At 38.2% G+C, this 16412-nt stretch overlaps 1 protein-coding gene across 1 annotated transcript; it reads left to right on the forward strand.

Moving 5' to 3' along the window:
- Positions 1-1600: 1600 nt before the first annotated feature.
- On the forward strand, positions 1601-15325 carry LOC114665046 (sorting nexin-11-like). The gene is made up of 7 exons (XM_028819415.2): positions 1601-2013; positions 4295-4359; positions 6760-6846; positions 8291-8391; positions 8740-8838; positions 14122-14336; positions 14776-15325. The coding sequence occupies exons 2-6, from the start codon at positions 4336-4338 to the stop codon at positions 14309-14311; spliced, it is 501 nt and encodes a 166-aa protein (XP_028675248.1). The 5' UTR covers positions 1601-2013; positions 4295-4335; the 3' UTR covers positions 14312-14336; positions 14776-15325.
- The last annotated feature ends 1087 nt before the right edge of the window (positions 15326-16412 follow it).

Below are 16412 nucleotides of genomic sequence, written 5' to 3' on the forward strand. Positions count from 1 at the left end.
TCTATCTATTATATAGCACCTTTCCTATCTATCTATCTATCTATCTATCTATCTATCTATCTATCTTATAGTGCCTTTCATGTCTGTCTATCCATCTATTATATAGCACCTTTCCTATCTATCTATCTATCTATCTATCTATCTATCTATCTATCTATCTATTATATAGTGCCTTATCTATCTATCTATCTATCTATCTATCTATCTATCTATCTATCTATCTATCTATCTATCTTATAGTGCCTTTCATGTCTGTCTATCTATCTATTATATAGCACCTTTCCTATCTATCTATCTATCTATCTATCTATCTATCTATCTATCTATCTATCTTTACATGTGACTAGAGACGGTACACAGAAAGTCAAGATAAATCATGTTCCGTTACAGGGCCATCTTAACATCATCATAGGACCCCGGGCTCAGTAGTGCGCTCGGCTCCCTGTTCTAATAGCAAAACAGAAACATCCACAGGCATCAGAAACATCGTCGCCCCCCCGGCCAGTGCCCGTATGTTAAAACGGCCCTGACCAGTAATTACGTATACAGTATAAGGTGACAGACAACACACTTGCAGCACTTAGTAGCCACCTCATATGTGAGCCGTTGGTGTTCAAATATTCCAGAATGAGTCGGGAACAGCAGAAAGAAGAAGAAGAAGAAGAAGTCGTGTTACTAAACTGTGATTACCTATCAGCATCAACCAAGTAAACTTTGTCAGAAGCTGTGCAAGAGCTGCGTCTCATAAGAAAATGCAAAAGCCACACAAATTAACAATAAGTAGGCCTACAGTTAAGGGTGGCGTCGGGAGTTTGCACTTCACTGAAATGACATCAGGCTCCAGTCAGCGTCACAACTTTGACAAACGACAGACGATCCTTCACTTCTTCACACTCTTTGGTTGGCTAATAGCTAACTAAGGATATCCTAACACCTCGTCCAGATACCATCTTAAATGCTGTCGGCTAACCTGACTGGGCCACTTACTTCGCAATCCTGAGGCCCTTCTCTGTCTTAAATGTTTCCCTTAATATTTCCAACAATGGCAAAGCGCCCTGGGCATGGGAAAGGCGCTATATACGTAAAATGTATTATTATTAATAATAAGACGTGTCTGTATTTATTCCTTTAAAATATTATGAGTTGCCTGTTTTATCAAATCCAACTGCATTAGAATTGAATAGAATTCAGGATCAGGAGGTGAGTGGCCCGTCTCCCTTCTCCACTTTGTTTATTCCGTATTGACTTTTGTTGTTGCCCACTTTGGAATTCCAGAATGGATAATTTTGGCTTATATTATCCATCGAATACCAAAGAATGAAGTAGGATGAAAGCAGTGCGCTAACTTTTTATTACCAAGTTAGAACACAAATGGCTAACAATATACGGTGTTAATGACGCGTTCCCGTTCCGTGCCACAACTCCATTAAAAAACATTCTCGAAGTCGCTAAAGTCTCTCCGAAGTATCGCAACATTTGGCTGCCACCGCCACTTCACACCCCACCCCCTTTGTTGCTGCACGCTGCCTAATGGCGCGCAGGTGGGCTTCAGCCTTTTTTTTACGTACCAGAAGGTGCGTACCTGGGAAATGTAGTCTTCGTGGTGTCGCTGCAATATCGCGCGTGTGCGCAAGTGACGTAAAGTGACTGGGAAATGTAGTCTTTAACAAGAAACGCAAGCCGGTTGTATTTTTGAGTACTTTCCCTGAACTGTGGAATTTTAGGATAAAGATTATTGAATGATAACAGAGAGCGAGTAGAACACTTTTGGAAATATATTTATGCCTTTCGACAACTGCTTGTCGACGTATCACATTAAATGTCACGGGGGTTTTGTTTGTCTTCCATCTGGGAAGTTGAGGCCGAAACCAGAGTCGCGTGATTCTGGCGTGTTGTTGAAGGGTGAAACCATAAACCAAAAGTGCGGAGAGGGTCCAAACGATGCCGACTGGAATGAATTAAAATAACGTTTCTCGGTGCAGTAGCTCAGAAGCACTTCCTGAAGAAAATGAGGTAGGTTCAGGCTTTTTTTTCTATCATCTTATTATTATTATTAACGATTTGGAGAGCTTATGTAGACCGCTGTCGTACAATTGGTCAAATACCACCGAGGCCAACAACGATTTATTTACCGTCTGGTACACGAGGATTGTGAAGAAACAAATAGCCAAGGGCTTTAATGTACGATGTGCCGGTCAAACGGGGTTTATTGACCTGATAGTCGTTTACTTATTTCGAGATTTGATGCACTGGAAAACTGTTAAAAAAAAAAAAGCGAACGTTGTATATCGTGTATCATATGGTCTTGATCGACAGTCGGGGGTCTCTCGGCTTTCTGGTAGTTGCTAGTCCAGGTTGACGATCTTCTTTAACGAAAAAAAGCAAAAAACAATAGACCAGTTTCTTCACAATTTCGATTATTGTTCTATAGTGAATCTTTGAAATTTAACTAAAGATGCTTTGTTTTCACTATATATTATTGTCATCATTGCTGGCGACTTTTTCTACTGGTACTTCTAGCCTGCCAATCAGTTTGTTATTTCTGTACTATACTGGTGTCTGCTTTGCCAATTAACTTTGTGTGGCATCGCCAAGCACTTTAACGACTCTGCTTAAAATAAAATAAATTACCCAAAGGTTAGAAGGACAACCGGATTGGACCGTTTGTGCTACCAGACATTATTGACCTGCAAGGATGACAGTTAATACCTACTGTGTGTGTGTGTATGTATGTATGCCGTGAATATATATATATATATATATATATATATATATATATATACATAATCACGGCATTCGTAGTCTGAATCATATATAATGTGTGTACGGGGTGGGCCATAAGTTTCCATACATAGGAAAATAAATTTTTTTTTATGAAAAACCATTTTTATTTATATAATATGCTCTGCATGACTGCCGTTGTTTTGACATCACATCTCAGTACGTGTCCGCCACTGCTGGAGTTAGGCTTGTAATGGCGTTGGTGATCCGTACTCTAAGGTGATTTATGTTTCCTATCTTTTCCTGATACACTTTGGCCTTCAAGTGCCCCCAAAGATAAAAATCAAGTGGGCCATCAGTGTGATTTCAATTCGTTGCTCTTTATTCAAACATATTTTTTAGGGTATCTGAAATATAAAAAATAAAATATTAAAAACCATATGTATGGAAAGTTATGGCCCATCCTGTATAATCTTTTTCTTTCTTTCTGTAGGTCTTTAAAGGGGTTAGACAACAACGTTCAAATGTAATTATAAATTTAAATCCATCTTTATCTTGTGATGGTTTCCATGAAGGCTGCTATACAAGGTGCTTTACCACACCAACAATCCTGTATTTAAGGAAAAATACAAAAATCAAATGTAAGAACTTTGGGTGCATTTTTAAGTAAGTGTATGGGAAGTCCAAGTGAAGTTAACAGTAAATTGGAGTTGTGGTTTGAAACTGGGATCAGTGAAGCCGGAGTAGAATGAAAGTACAGACTGCAGTGGCAGGTGAAGTCGATTTGAAATCCAAGAAGCGGCTGCATGTGTGCTTTATGGCAGATTTGAATGAGCCCACTAATGGAGCTTTATGAACATCTCCAAACACTTAATAGCCCACAGGGTAAAGGAGCATTGATTAAGATTTGTTAAGCAAGTGTTTGGAATGGCTGGAGGACCCCCAGGTGTCCACCTCGTTGGTGTGATGCTGATAAACTGCTGTGTTGAATGAGGAGGTGTTCCTCGTAATCCACGTGTAGTCAGACCCGTTGACGCTGATGTGTTTCTTAATATGACCGTAGCATTTTGAGTGACTTGGGGTTATTTTACGTCCCCCTAAAGGCACAGTAGCGCTGTATGTGTGGGTTTTTTAATTTTATATATTTTTTTTAATTCTTTACACAGGGAAGTGAGTGTGGTGTTGTGGTTAAGTCACGGACTTCAAACCCTGAGGTTGTGGGTTCAGAGCCCATTACTGACTCTGTGTGACGCTGAGCAAGTCAAATCACCTGCCTCTGCGCCAACTGGGAAAACATTTTAAAAAATATAATCGGTTATGTCTCAAATGTTGTAAGATGCATTTGATAAATGCAACAGCCAAATAATAAATAAATAATCCTCCGGTCTATGTTATGGTGAAACACTCGGCAGGATTTAAAAAAAAAAAAAAAAAAGTTTTGTGTTGTCCTGCACCCTTGGAGATTATTTAATAATATTAGAATTATTAAGTCTGCCATTTTGTCCTTTTTTTTTCCCTGAAACTTTAAATTCTTTGCTTGATAATTTAGAGTTTCTTTTATGTTTGTTTTTAGGCTGTTGAGTTGCCTGTTTTATCAAATCCAACTGCATTAGGATGATCAGAGTTCAGGATCAGGAGGTGAGTGGCCCGTCTCCCTCCTCCACTTTGTTTATTCCGTATTGAGTTTTGTTGTTGCCCACTTTGGGATTCCTGAATGGGTCATTTTGACTTAATAACACAGTTTGCACAGTACAGTAATCCCTCACTTATCGCGGGAGATAGGTTCCAAGGCCGACCGCGATCACTGAATTTCCGTGAAGTAGGGACACCATATTTATTTAATTATTTAACGTGTATTTGGATGTTTTTAAATCCTCCCTGTATTGTTTACAACCCACCCTTTACTCTATTAATAACGGGGACAACTGCTAAGCAATATGAAATCGGTAGATAAGTTTACACTTACTGTATAGCGAAGTACACGTAGCAGCTTGTAGGCGGTCATGACGTCGTCAACCTTGTTGCAAAAATTCCCAAAGCAGATTCCATCCAGACTACTGCCTTATCACGTCCACTTGCAACTCGTTTTGCGCCCTGGTTAAAGGACACTGCGGCCGTAGATCTTATATGCTTTTCCTCCTTTTTAAATAAAAAGAATCATGGACTCATTGATGCCGTAATGGTGTCCTGCAGCGGTGTAGCTGTTCCCTTCCTTCAACATATCCAAAACTTTTACCTTTTCTGCAATCATTTGCATCTTCTGTTGGCACTTGGACACGGCCCCTGAAGCAGTAGCACGTTAATGCTGAATGAGTGAGATGAGACTTCCTGGTTAATGCAATACTCCGTCGCTGAGCCAATCAGCAGCACACAGGAACTTAACTGCGTGCTCTGATTGGGTAGCTTCTCAGCCATCCGCCAATAGCATCTCTTGTATGAAATCAACTGGGCAAACCAACTGAGGAAGCAAGTAAAAAGACCCATTGTCTGCAGAAACCCGCAAAGCAGCGAAAAATCCGCGTTATATATTTAGATATGCTTACATATAAAATCCGTGAAGTTGTGAATCTGCGAAAAGTGAACCGCGAAGTAGCGAGGGATTACTATACTTTGTTTTTTTGACATACGTAGTTGTAAATTGCATAGAAACAAGATGAAATACTTTAATGGAAGTGTGGATAAAACAAAGTGGTAGGCTGAAAAACAGCATCAGTGAAACCTCCCATGGGGGAGACACGCTATCAGAAGACCCTGTACTAGCCCAAAATGAACAGGCAATTGTATTTAATACGGCTGTTATGTATGTTTTACCATCTCGATGTGTTCAATTTATTTATTAAAAAATACAAAATGATTGCTTGTACATCATAAGTATTGCCTTTTAGTCCGTGAAGTTACAACTAAATCAGAATTCCTGTCCAAATCCGTTTAGTTCTCTTCTTATGTTATGGTGGGTGAGTGTTGAGTCCTCGAGGCCCTGCTCTCATTTTAAATCCTACAGGCCTTCTTTACATCTTTCCATGAATTGGGTTTCCTTAGGATTTAAATCTTTTTGACTTCACACTAGACACATGATGTTCATAAATCATGCAAAGTACTCACTTTAAAATAAATAAATAAATAAAACGATAATAATATATAATGAGCTGTTTATGTGTTTACATCGAAGTGCGTTGCTTTTGCTCTTTCTGCCAGGCAGTTAATGTCTTTTAAAAGGTCTTTGCTCGGCACTAACTTTTGATACAAAATGTGCCTCAGCAGCTATCGGGTTTCTTGTCAACATTTAACAGAGTGAATTGTGTTCTGTTGAGATCGATTACAACAACTGACGCTGCGCACTCTTCTCTCGCATGTCAGACTCCGTTCCTTGAGGGCTGCAGTGGCCGCAGGTTGTTATTTCAGCCACTTTCTCCATTGGTAACCAACTACTAATAACGGAAGATACTGTGCTCACAGCCTTTATTTGAACTGTCTTTGATTTTAGTCATTTAATTTCTTCTTTTAATGAACAGTAAAAAGTGAACCAACAGATGACCAGCATAACTTGACTCTCATTTGCATCTGCGCCATTCCTGCAGGGTCTGTCTCAATAAAATATCTGAAAAGGAAAACAAAAAGAAATATTGATCTGCTGTGGTCCAAAAAATATTTGGATTGTGATTTATTTATTTTGGTGTGAAAATCAGTTTTGCAATTGACTGGTGTGGCAGAATGACAGTTCTAAGAAATATTCAAATTGTATAACAGGTGTAATTAACAGCAAAATAAGAAATTGATTGGAGTGAAAATGGTGGGTCTAGAGGACTGTTTGAGACCCCCTGAGTTATCTCTCTTTACACAATTGAACAAGTTGGTCCTAATTAAGAGAAGTAACTGGTAATTTATTAAGAAAGTGTTTGGAACCAAAAGGAGCAGCCACTGCGGCCGTCCAGCATCTGTGTTTGACTCTCCTGGTTTAAACTGCATACATTTAAAAAGTGGTGAGACTTATTTATTGTTCATTTTTATTTATTTATTTTTTATTAATTTTGTTTCAAGGAATTTATTACGGTGCGAGTACAAGATCCCAGAGTACAGAATAAATGCTCCTGGAATGCCTATGTTGATTTTAAAATATTTCTTCATGTAAGTAGAAATGTTTCTGTATGTTAATTTTTAATAATCGTATGTAGTTGTGCTGAAACTTTTTTATTTGAGAGGTGTAAATAATCAGGAAATGCTGGATATTTTTGAAAGGCATAAGTAGGATCATGAAGCAGTTAAGGGAGCAAGGAGTAGCAAATTGGTTAAAAAGTAAATTTAAAAATATCCTATGTGTAAAGTGCACAAAATGCTAAATGATTTTTCTTTGTATAGCTTTAATATATACTTTTTTTAAAACTAATTCAGGTTTTTTGGTTTTTTTTTTAAATAAAAATTAAAAGATGAAATATGGAAACTACATGATTTTAGGAACTAAAGCATTCTGGCCATTGTAGTTGTCTGATGTACATAATCAAATATATTCTTGTTCACTTTTCTGTACAACATGTGGGCTTTGTGTTTGGTGCAGTCCTCTGTCGCTGATGGTAGTTTGTCTTCTGCGGTTAGCATTGCTCATATGGCACACGTACTAAAGAGTGACGGCAATTGTGATATTGTAAAAACTGGAGCAGTCCAAACACAATTGCATCTCCTAATAAAATCCATCCATCCATTTTCCAACCCGCTGAATCCGAATACAGGGTCACGGGGGTCTGCTGGAGCCAATCCCAGCCAACACAGGGCACAAGGCAGGAACCAATCCCGGGCAGGGTGCCAACCCACCGCAGATCTCCTAATAAAATGCACAGTGCAAATCAAAAAACAAATGGGATGCAGGAGTGAGCAAAGTGCACACTTGGGAATACAAAGAGAGTGTGAACTTTGGTTGGTGGAGGTGTGTCTTCACGTAAAACGGACTTCATTGTCGTTTATGCTAGTGTGTTGTTAGAATGGCAGGTCTTTCCAAACGATCTCCAGGGTTATTTCGGTGTTCAGAGATGCCAGCCTCTTTACATCTTGTTTTGTTTGTACCATTTTGTGTGTATCCGCTGCACCACCCTAAACAATGTAAAACCCCCTAAATAAAAATTAAAATCTTAGGTTGTATGTTAGACAATTTTGTCTCTGAGAGAATTTTGGATGCCCATTGGCAAATAACAGTAAAAACTATCATGAGCCGACCGTGGAGCAACTCCATTGGTTTCACTTTCTTATGCCCCGCGATTAACTTTGTGGTTGTGGTTTTGCAGGTTTTTAGTGCTGCTTGTGTTTTGACTTCTAACAGATTATGGCAAAGAAGAATTCACATATTTATAGCAAGAAATTGTGAATCAAACACAGCCCTAACATTTCTCCTCCATATAAAAGAGAGAATCCGCAGAAAGAGCAGGTGAGGAAGAACGAGCCTTGTGGTCCCATGCATCCATGGGAGATGAGCAAGCCACCCAAGCAAACCTGATAAAACTGAAGGCCTTTCTGTTAGTCGCTTGCAAGGTTTACATTCTTGAGACTTTGTAGGGTAACGTGTGATGTTTAATGCCCACAGACTAATAGCAAAGCATTCACTGCAAAGACGTCTTGTGTTCGGAGAAGATACAGTGAATTTGTCTGGTTGAAGAAGAAACTACAGAAGAATGCAGGTTTGGTGTAAGTTAAAGTGCTTCAGAACTTTTTTTTTTTTAATATTAGAAGTCATTTACAGAAATTAATTTTCAAAGTGTATAATTGACTAAACATCTGAATATTTATAAATTTTTAATAAAATGTACTACGTTGAGATGCAGTATTGTGCAGTCAGTCAGTAATGTATTTTCTAAATTTGAGTTGCCAATGTATTAAAGATATTACACATATATTAAAAATCTATCTAAAGAAGTAGAAGCACATTTGGGGAGCACGTTTTTCTGGACCTGCCCAACTGAAGCTGGTGTATTGTAATTCTTTTCCAGTTTTATAAATGAATTGTTCACAGTACTGTTTTTGCCAATATTTTAGACCTGTGCCAGAACTTCCAGTTAAAACACCATTTTTCACGCTTGACAATGAAGAGTTCATAGAGAATAGACGTAAAGGCTTACAGCAATTCTTGGAAAGGTAAGTGATGAAGGTTATTAGAACATTCTTTAGAAACTTGCTTTGTTCAGTAAAGGTTCACCTTCCTTAAATTGGGAGATGTTCTTTGTGAAAGAAGATGTTATGTGAGAGATTTTGGCAGGATTTTTCTTAATTGACATCAGCAGTGGTGTATTTGTTATCCACAATCTTCTCATCTGAAATAAAATTTGTGTGTGTATTTATATATGTATGTATGTGTGTGTGTGTGTGTGTGTGTATAATGTGTGTATATATTATAGTACACCCCCAAAATTCGTGGGGGTTACATTCCTAGAGCACCCATGAATTGTGAAAAAACGTGAATTTTGGATGTGGTTTAAAAAAAATGCCTATTTTCATAGTTTAAACCCTAAATATGCCCCCAAAACACTTTAATTTAATTTCAAACCACTTAATACATTACCTAAAAATAAAGAGTGTAAAGATAAGCCTGTACTGCTATGTCTCCCACAGTGCTAGAATGTAAAATACCGATGTTACCGCTATATGTATTGTAATTCATGCAAGCGCGTTTTCATTGCCAGAAGCCTTAGAGGGTGCAGCTCGTTTGGGCGGCACCTTGGGGCTTTAACCGTTAAACTGCCACATACTTTGGGGGTTAATGCACCCCCGGACACCAGATACGTTTTTGCTGCACTTTTTAAGTAAACGTCACAATTAACAAAGAAAAAGTGAAATTTTTATGGAACACATATTTTTTCCATGCGAAGAGCATCACAATTACTGCAACACTGATCATTTTACACACAAACTATTTAAAAAAAAACTACTGGAACAATATGTACAAAGTGCAACTGACGCCATGGATGTAAATCACTGAGCCAACTGCACTTAAACTGGCTGCACGAAAGCACACAGAGGTAATCGCTGATGCCTGCAGGCTAGTCTTAGTGCAGCTTGGGTCACAGGATTGCACAGAAACACAGGAGATTGTAGAGACAGGAACTTTATTCAGACACTTCAAACAAACATGTCTCTTTCAGAAGTAAAAGATGCTCAGCATGCAGTTAGTTAACGATTAAATAGACAAACATCATAGTAGCAGAGAATGTCTGGGGGAGGAGAGAAAAACAAAGCAGTCAGCCAAAAAGGACAGGTACGGTTCAGGCTTTTAAGTAAGCATAGCATCGAGAAGACGGTGATTTTAAGATTTATTGATTTTTATCGTGGAGATTCCAGCCTTGACCCGATGTGCGCTCTCACAAACAGAGACAAAAACAAAGCAAGCTGGTAATCAGTTTGTGAATTTCCCCTTGGGATTAATAAAGTATCTAATCTAATCTAAATAAAGAATGTAATGAAAACAAATGAAATAAAAAAACGATACCACCCCTGTACCCCTTACAGCGATTACACATTAAATACAACAAAGCACAAACAACACACACACAGTAAATCATGAAAAAAACGGCAACAGATGAAATGTAATGATGAAAATAGAGTCCAGAGATCCACACGTTGAATGGGAATGTACAGATAGTCCCACCAGTAGTTCCTGAAATGGTGAAGACAGGTGGATGGGTTCAGGAGCGCTCCTTTCTTTGCAGGATGGCCATGAATCCACTTACAGTCGTCATGTACACTAGCAGACAATCCAGATGCACAAAATGAATAAGTGCAGGTAACCCAACAGAAGGCAGACAGACAGGAACTTGAAACACAAATTACAAAAACTTTTTTTTTTTTTTTTGCTTTTGGTCCCCAGCCCCCATTTTAAAAGCCGCGCTGACATCCTTTGACCCCAACAACCCCTGCACCCTCGGCAGAAGACCAATCAGAGCCACTGCTGGGAGTTGCAGTTTCAAATTCTATTGGCTACTTTCACCATCCCAAGTCGCGGTTTTCTCTACAGTACAGTATTACCAAGGAAGAAAGGCATAAAAATTGGGGAGGATATTTGCAGTGTCTGCTAACAATTATTAGTTAGGTTCTACGGAAAAATCTGCGAATAACTGAGGCCACAAACTCTGAACTGTGACTTCGTGGGGGTCTACTGTGTGTGTGTGTGTGTGTGTGTGTGTGTGTGTGTGTGTGTATATATATATATATATATATATATATATATATATATATATATATATATATATATATATATATATATATATATATATATATATATATATATAATATAATATAAATATATAATATAATATAAATATATAGAGAGAGAGCTTGTTCTGAATCTTATTCCTGAACGACTACATTGATTGTTTGGTTTATTCTCTGAAAGACGAAGTTGAACTTTAATTGAACTGCAGTTTTTATTTTGTTTTCTGCAATTTTGTGAACTAGTGAAGCTGTTCTTTCCTTTTCCCTGGGTTTGCCTCACAGTCTTGTTGCCATCTGGCCGAGTTTGTGCAGGTTTCTTACCTTCTCATTGTCTGGACACTCCAGTGTCGTCGCCCATTCCCCAGATGTGTAGTTTGTTTGTTTTAATGTGTGAATGTACTCTGGTTTAAGGAAATTGGAAGCTTTTAATTTGAGTGTAAATTTAAAAAAAAAAAAAAAAAAAAAAAAAAGGTGCAATATGATAAAGATTTGTACTACTATTGTAGTCTTTGTTCCATGAGTGAGTACTGTTTTTCTTTTTTTATTTAAATATTTTAAAGTTACACACAGCAATTTAACTAATGTGATGTCCAGTTTGTCAGCAGGACTCAGTTTTTGTCTTTTGTGAATTTGGCTTCGTTTTATTAATGACCCCTTCAGTGTGCGGTTTATGGGTAGATTAGGAAGTAGAATACAGTTTTATGTTCTCTGACCCTCTTAATCCAATTCAGAGTCACAGTGAATTTGAACAATCTGAGTGGCTTGAATCGATAACATTATTCAAGCAGTACCAAATAAAATGATTAAACAAATTGTGCAAGGGTATACAGAATAGATAGAAACTTTATTAATCCCAATGGGAAATTCACAATATGCTAACACTAAACCACCCATAAACATCACTGGCATCAGGGCACACCAAAGAATCAATTTCATTGGATAATTGGACCATTTATGCCCACATTGCCTTGCATTGGAGGGGAAAGATACGCTTTTCTGTTTGCGACTATAGTTAAGAGCAATAAAGAAAAGTGACCATGAACGTGGATATTCAATAACTATTTTAAAACACCGTTATTGAACCATCTGACAGTGTGGTGTAAGCTCTTTTAAAAAGGCAGGTGAGAAGCTTCTGGTGTGGGAGTGGGGGCTTCTGGACCACTGTATTAGTGAGAGACAAAAGTCCCACAGTGCCACTGCAGAGACCACCATCGGGCTGAAAGGACAGCTTCCCATTTTGTCCATAGGTTGCCATGAAGATCTGCTTGAGTACTGGCAGTAAAGATCAGCCACATAGTCACATCTTTAAATACTTGTTGGTTGGGGAACGTGTATCTTTGATGTTGACTTTTTTTGGGGACCTCAGGCCAACTTCTGACTTATTTAATTTGAATATTTTTTTGTTTCCTGATTAAAAAGGTGTCCTAAAAAATCTTCCTTGAGCGTAGAAGTTTTTTTTTGTGTTAATTTTGTTTTTTGTTCTGCATCTTTCCATCCATGCATATCTTTTTCCTTTAATCTGTGTTATGAATAAATTATACTGTTGTGTTTATTGAAGCTAGCAGGTTTGATTTTAATTGCTTGCCCAGGACGCACAACAGGAAAAACGGACGGAATTTTATATTGTTCTTCACATGAATTTTTGCCCTTCATTCATAAACGTCTCATATCTACACCCATGGGTCCAGTTTAAAATGGCCTAAAACATGTCTTTGGTTTTGTGAACTAAAATAAACACATTTAACCAAACCATAAGAAAAAATAGACACTACAAGATTATTTTGAAGTTCAGGAAATATAAAATCTAACAAGGATTTAAGGGGACAAAACAATATTTAAAACGAGCGCTGTGGTACGTACTTGGCAAGACTTCTAGACTTTTACTTAGCAAAGGTTGAGGTTTGCTTTAAATACGGGGTGATTCAAAAATTCATCCAACTTCATAATTCACTTGTAAGTCATTACAGAACAACGCAGTAAATTGTAAATGGAGGAGGTTAGGAGCAGGCGCTGATACAGCACATTGCCGCACACACCACACGACAAACCAACTCAGGATCCCAGATTAGGACCCGAGTTTAGCCGTGCAGCAGGTGACACCTCAGCACCCCACAAGTTCAGATGGAGTGGAACCAGTGAGAGGTCTATTATGGTGGCAGGAGTGCTAATTCTGCCACCAACCCCCAGCTTTTTCCCTGCAGGTTGGAGGGTCTGCTTGCAGGGCTGGATGCAGATTAACGCCATACCCAGGACGGAGCAATGGCAGGTTAAGGGCCTTGAGCATAAAGTTTATTCTGTAATTTTACAAGTGCTCAATATGGCCTCCTTCAGTGGTACGAACAACATCAACGCGACAGTCAAATTCATCCCATACTCGATTGAGCATGTTAGGTGCCACTGTACCCAACAGCTCTTTCATTGCGATTTCGGACATGATCCAGTGTTGTTGGGAGTGGTGGCACATAAACAGAATCTTCAACGTAAAAAAAAAAAATAAAGTCACATGGCGTAAGATCTGGTGATCTTAGGGGCCAGAAGTGGAGTGCCAAGTCATGGGCACCTTTATGGCCAACCCAGTGATGAGGGAACTCGTTGTTGAAAAATGAGCAGACTGAAGGGAGCCATCTTTTGGTGACAGTCAGAAACTCGGTGACCCCCTCTTTCAATTGGTATGTGATTGGTTCCTTGGTGCCTCACAGTTGTAAAAATATGGCACTTTGAAATCGGATGAATCTTTTGGAATCGCCCGTATAATATCAAAGTAATTGGTTTCTACACCGTACATGCAGTGCATTCCACACCCCCATCCCTGCTTCATTTTGCTTCTGGTTTTTAATTAATTCAGATTTAGACTTTGGTCTTTTTGTCTAGTAAATCACTCTGCTACATCATTTTAACTAAAGGTAAGTTTGCACATAACACGTTTTGTCATTATGGTAAGCAAGTCATTTCCACTAATGACAGACATTAGAGAGAACCTTTCAGTTAAAATGGACTCTTCATCCCATGTCTTAAATGAAATGTATTTCATTCAGGCAAGCAGCTACTGATGTTCAGCCTTATTTGTTGTTGTCGTCGAAAGAAAATCTGTGGTGACGTTCATCGAAGTCTGTGTTTATGCAGTAAAAAGATCTTATAAACAGTAAAATCTAAGTTAAGCTGATTTGTTTAATAAAAATGCCCTGTAAATGGTTTCCTTTCTCTCACACACAGGGTACTGAAGATGACTGTATTGTTGTCGGACAGCCATTTACATCTTTTCCTGCAAACGCAGCTATCCGTTACGGTGATCGATCAGTGTGTGCAGGGTTGTGGCCCGCACAGCGTGACAGGTGCTATCCTTGCTTATGCTTCGTCCAATCTGGGCTGGGTGCAGGAGGAAGGAGCAGGAGACGAAAGCTGAGTTGGCCTGGCAGCACATGGCTCAGGTAACAGGTGGTATTCTTCAAAATATAAAACCATCTAAAAGAAAGTCTTGGTTTACTTTCATTAGCATCAAGTCACTTTGTAAATCATGCATCTTGTGTCTTTCCCATTGTTCATGTTTCATGCACCGGACTACAAGAGACATTAATGGTCAAGGAATTAATTTTGTTTCATTTAAGATAGTCCTCTGCTTATCACTGAGAGCCATGTCTCTCCTTGAGTATTAAATGTTGACACGCTGTGCTAGCTGAAAGGAATATTTTTTATATTAAATAAATGTAAATCATCTTGAAATGCAGAGTAGCTGGGCCGCTGCCTGCCTCTGATGCACTGTGTGACCCTTGACTGTGCTGCAGGTATCAAGCGCCTCTAAGTACCTGAGCTTGTAGTTCGACTTTACAACTTGAAATCGCATTTCACTTTTCTGATTTGTTTTTAAAGAAGCCTCTTTGAGTCCTTTGTGAATCGACTTGGACGGCAGCTCGCTGGAAACGGACGATTGGATTGGAGCGGCCAGCCTGCAAGAGCGCTTCTTGGATGACACAAACGGAGGTGTTAGCAGATGAGGAGAATGTCGGACTATTTTCTTTTCTTATTTATTGTAAAAGAATTGCAATTAAACATAATATATAAATAATGGAGTCAAATTCCATACACTGTGCAGAATACTTTATAGATTTAAAAGTTTTAAAATTGAAAACGCTTTATTGCACCAGTTTCTAGTTTTAGTGGTTTGTTTGTTTTTTTTTAAATATTACAAATGTTTTACTTTACACCAATACCGTAAAACTTGAAGGATGTAATTTTTATTTTTTATGCTTGGAGTACATATTAATTATTAGTATCCATATTGATTAAACACTAATTTCCTAATGCAATTTTAGAAGTGATTTATCACTGAGCCCAAATGGCAGCAGCTACTGTATTTCATGATTGGGAAGTTCTATCAGTCATTTGTTTTTACAAGTTCAAAATTTTGGAAACTTGGGGGGGCTGGGATGGGGGGGGGGGGGATATATATATATATATATATATATATATATATATATATATATATATATATATATATATATATATATATATATATATATAATAATATAAAATTGGTATTAAAAAGATGTACAGACTTTTTGGCATTTGTGATAAATACTGCAGGTACAGCCCAGAGGGCATGAGGGAGCTTTAAGAAGATGCGACTTGATTCTGACATGATGCCTGTTAGTACTTATGGAAATTTGTGCAAAAAATTAAAAGCCAAGCATGCTTAAAATAACGCAGGTTATTTGAATACAATTGCTTATTGATTATAATCACTGTGAATAGAAGGAGAGCTGCTTTAAGCCTGGCACTCTGCTGTATTCAGACGGGTGTAATTAAAGAGTGCGGTGGATTGGCCTTAATTGATTGATTTTTTGGTTTGTATTAACATGTGTTCCTGGATTTGTTGGAGGCACCTTCTGCCTGGCGTAAGCGTAGCACCTTAATTCTGCTTAGTCAGGAAGAAAACCTCCGCTGCTGTGACGCTCAAAGTCGATGGGAGGAGCACCGGTTTAAAGGCCTGGGTCTTGGAACTGTTTACACGCTACAGTGCTTGGGATAAAAGGTCCGAAGAGTAAACGGTGGGCATCCCCGGAAATGTGTGGAATATTTAAATGTAGTAGACGCTACAAGGCAAGTACTGTAATGAAAACAAACTGCTTGGCATCCTGCATGTAATAAATCTGTATAAATGGCATCTTCTGATTTGTTAGGAATATTTGTGTTTTTGGACCTGCAGGATATTTTAAGTTTGACACTGAAGAGAAATAATGTTGTAATTTTATTTATTTTTTTTCTGACACAATGTATATATTGTATTTTGTTTGTAGTGCATACCATGACAAAACACCTAAGAGGCCGTTCTGAGATGCTTCACAAATTAAACATTTTTGGGAAAAAAAACAAAACATACATGGCCTAATATAATACACGATGAGAGTAATGTTTTTGAGAATAATATTACTTCTAAATAAATGTAGTTTTTGTTTGAGAAATGACCTTGTCTGTTTGGACTTTTCTTTCAGGCTGTCGGTTTGTGG

The sequence above is a fragment of the Erpetoichthys calabaricus genome, chromosome 14 (genome assembly GCF_900747795.2).
Source record: "Erpetoichthys calabaricus chromosome 14, fErpCal1.3, whole genome shotgun sequence".
Taxonomy (NCBI): Eukaryota; Metazoa; Chordata; class Cladistia; order Polypteriformes; family Polypteridae; genus Erpetoichthys; species Erpetoichthys calabaricus.

What these genes read in the sequence shown, in the direction of transcription:
- LOC114665046 (XM_028819415.2), top strand. Translation starts at nt 4,336, where the DNA reads ATGATCAGAGTTCAGGATCAGGAG. An exon ending in ATTTTAAAATATTTCTTCAT is followed by an intron (nt 6,847 to 8,290) that starts GTAAGTAGAAAT and finishes TAATGCCCACAG; the next exon opens with ACTAATAGCAAAGCATTCAC. An exon ending in TTACAGCAATTCTTGGAAAG is followed by an intron (nt 8,839 to 14,121) that starts GTAAGTGATGAA and finishes TCTCACACACAG; the next exon opens with GGTACTGAAGATGACTGTAT.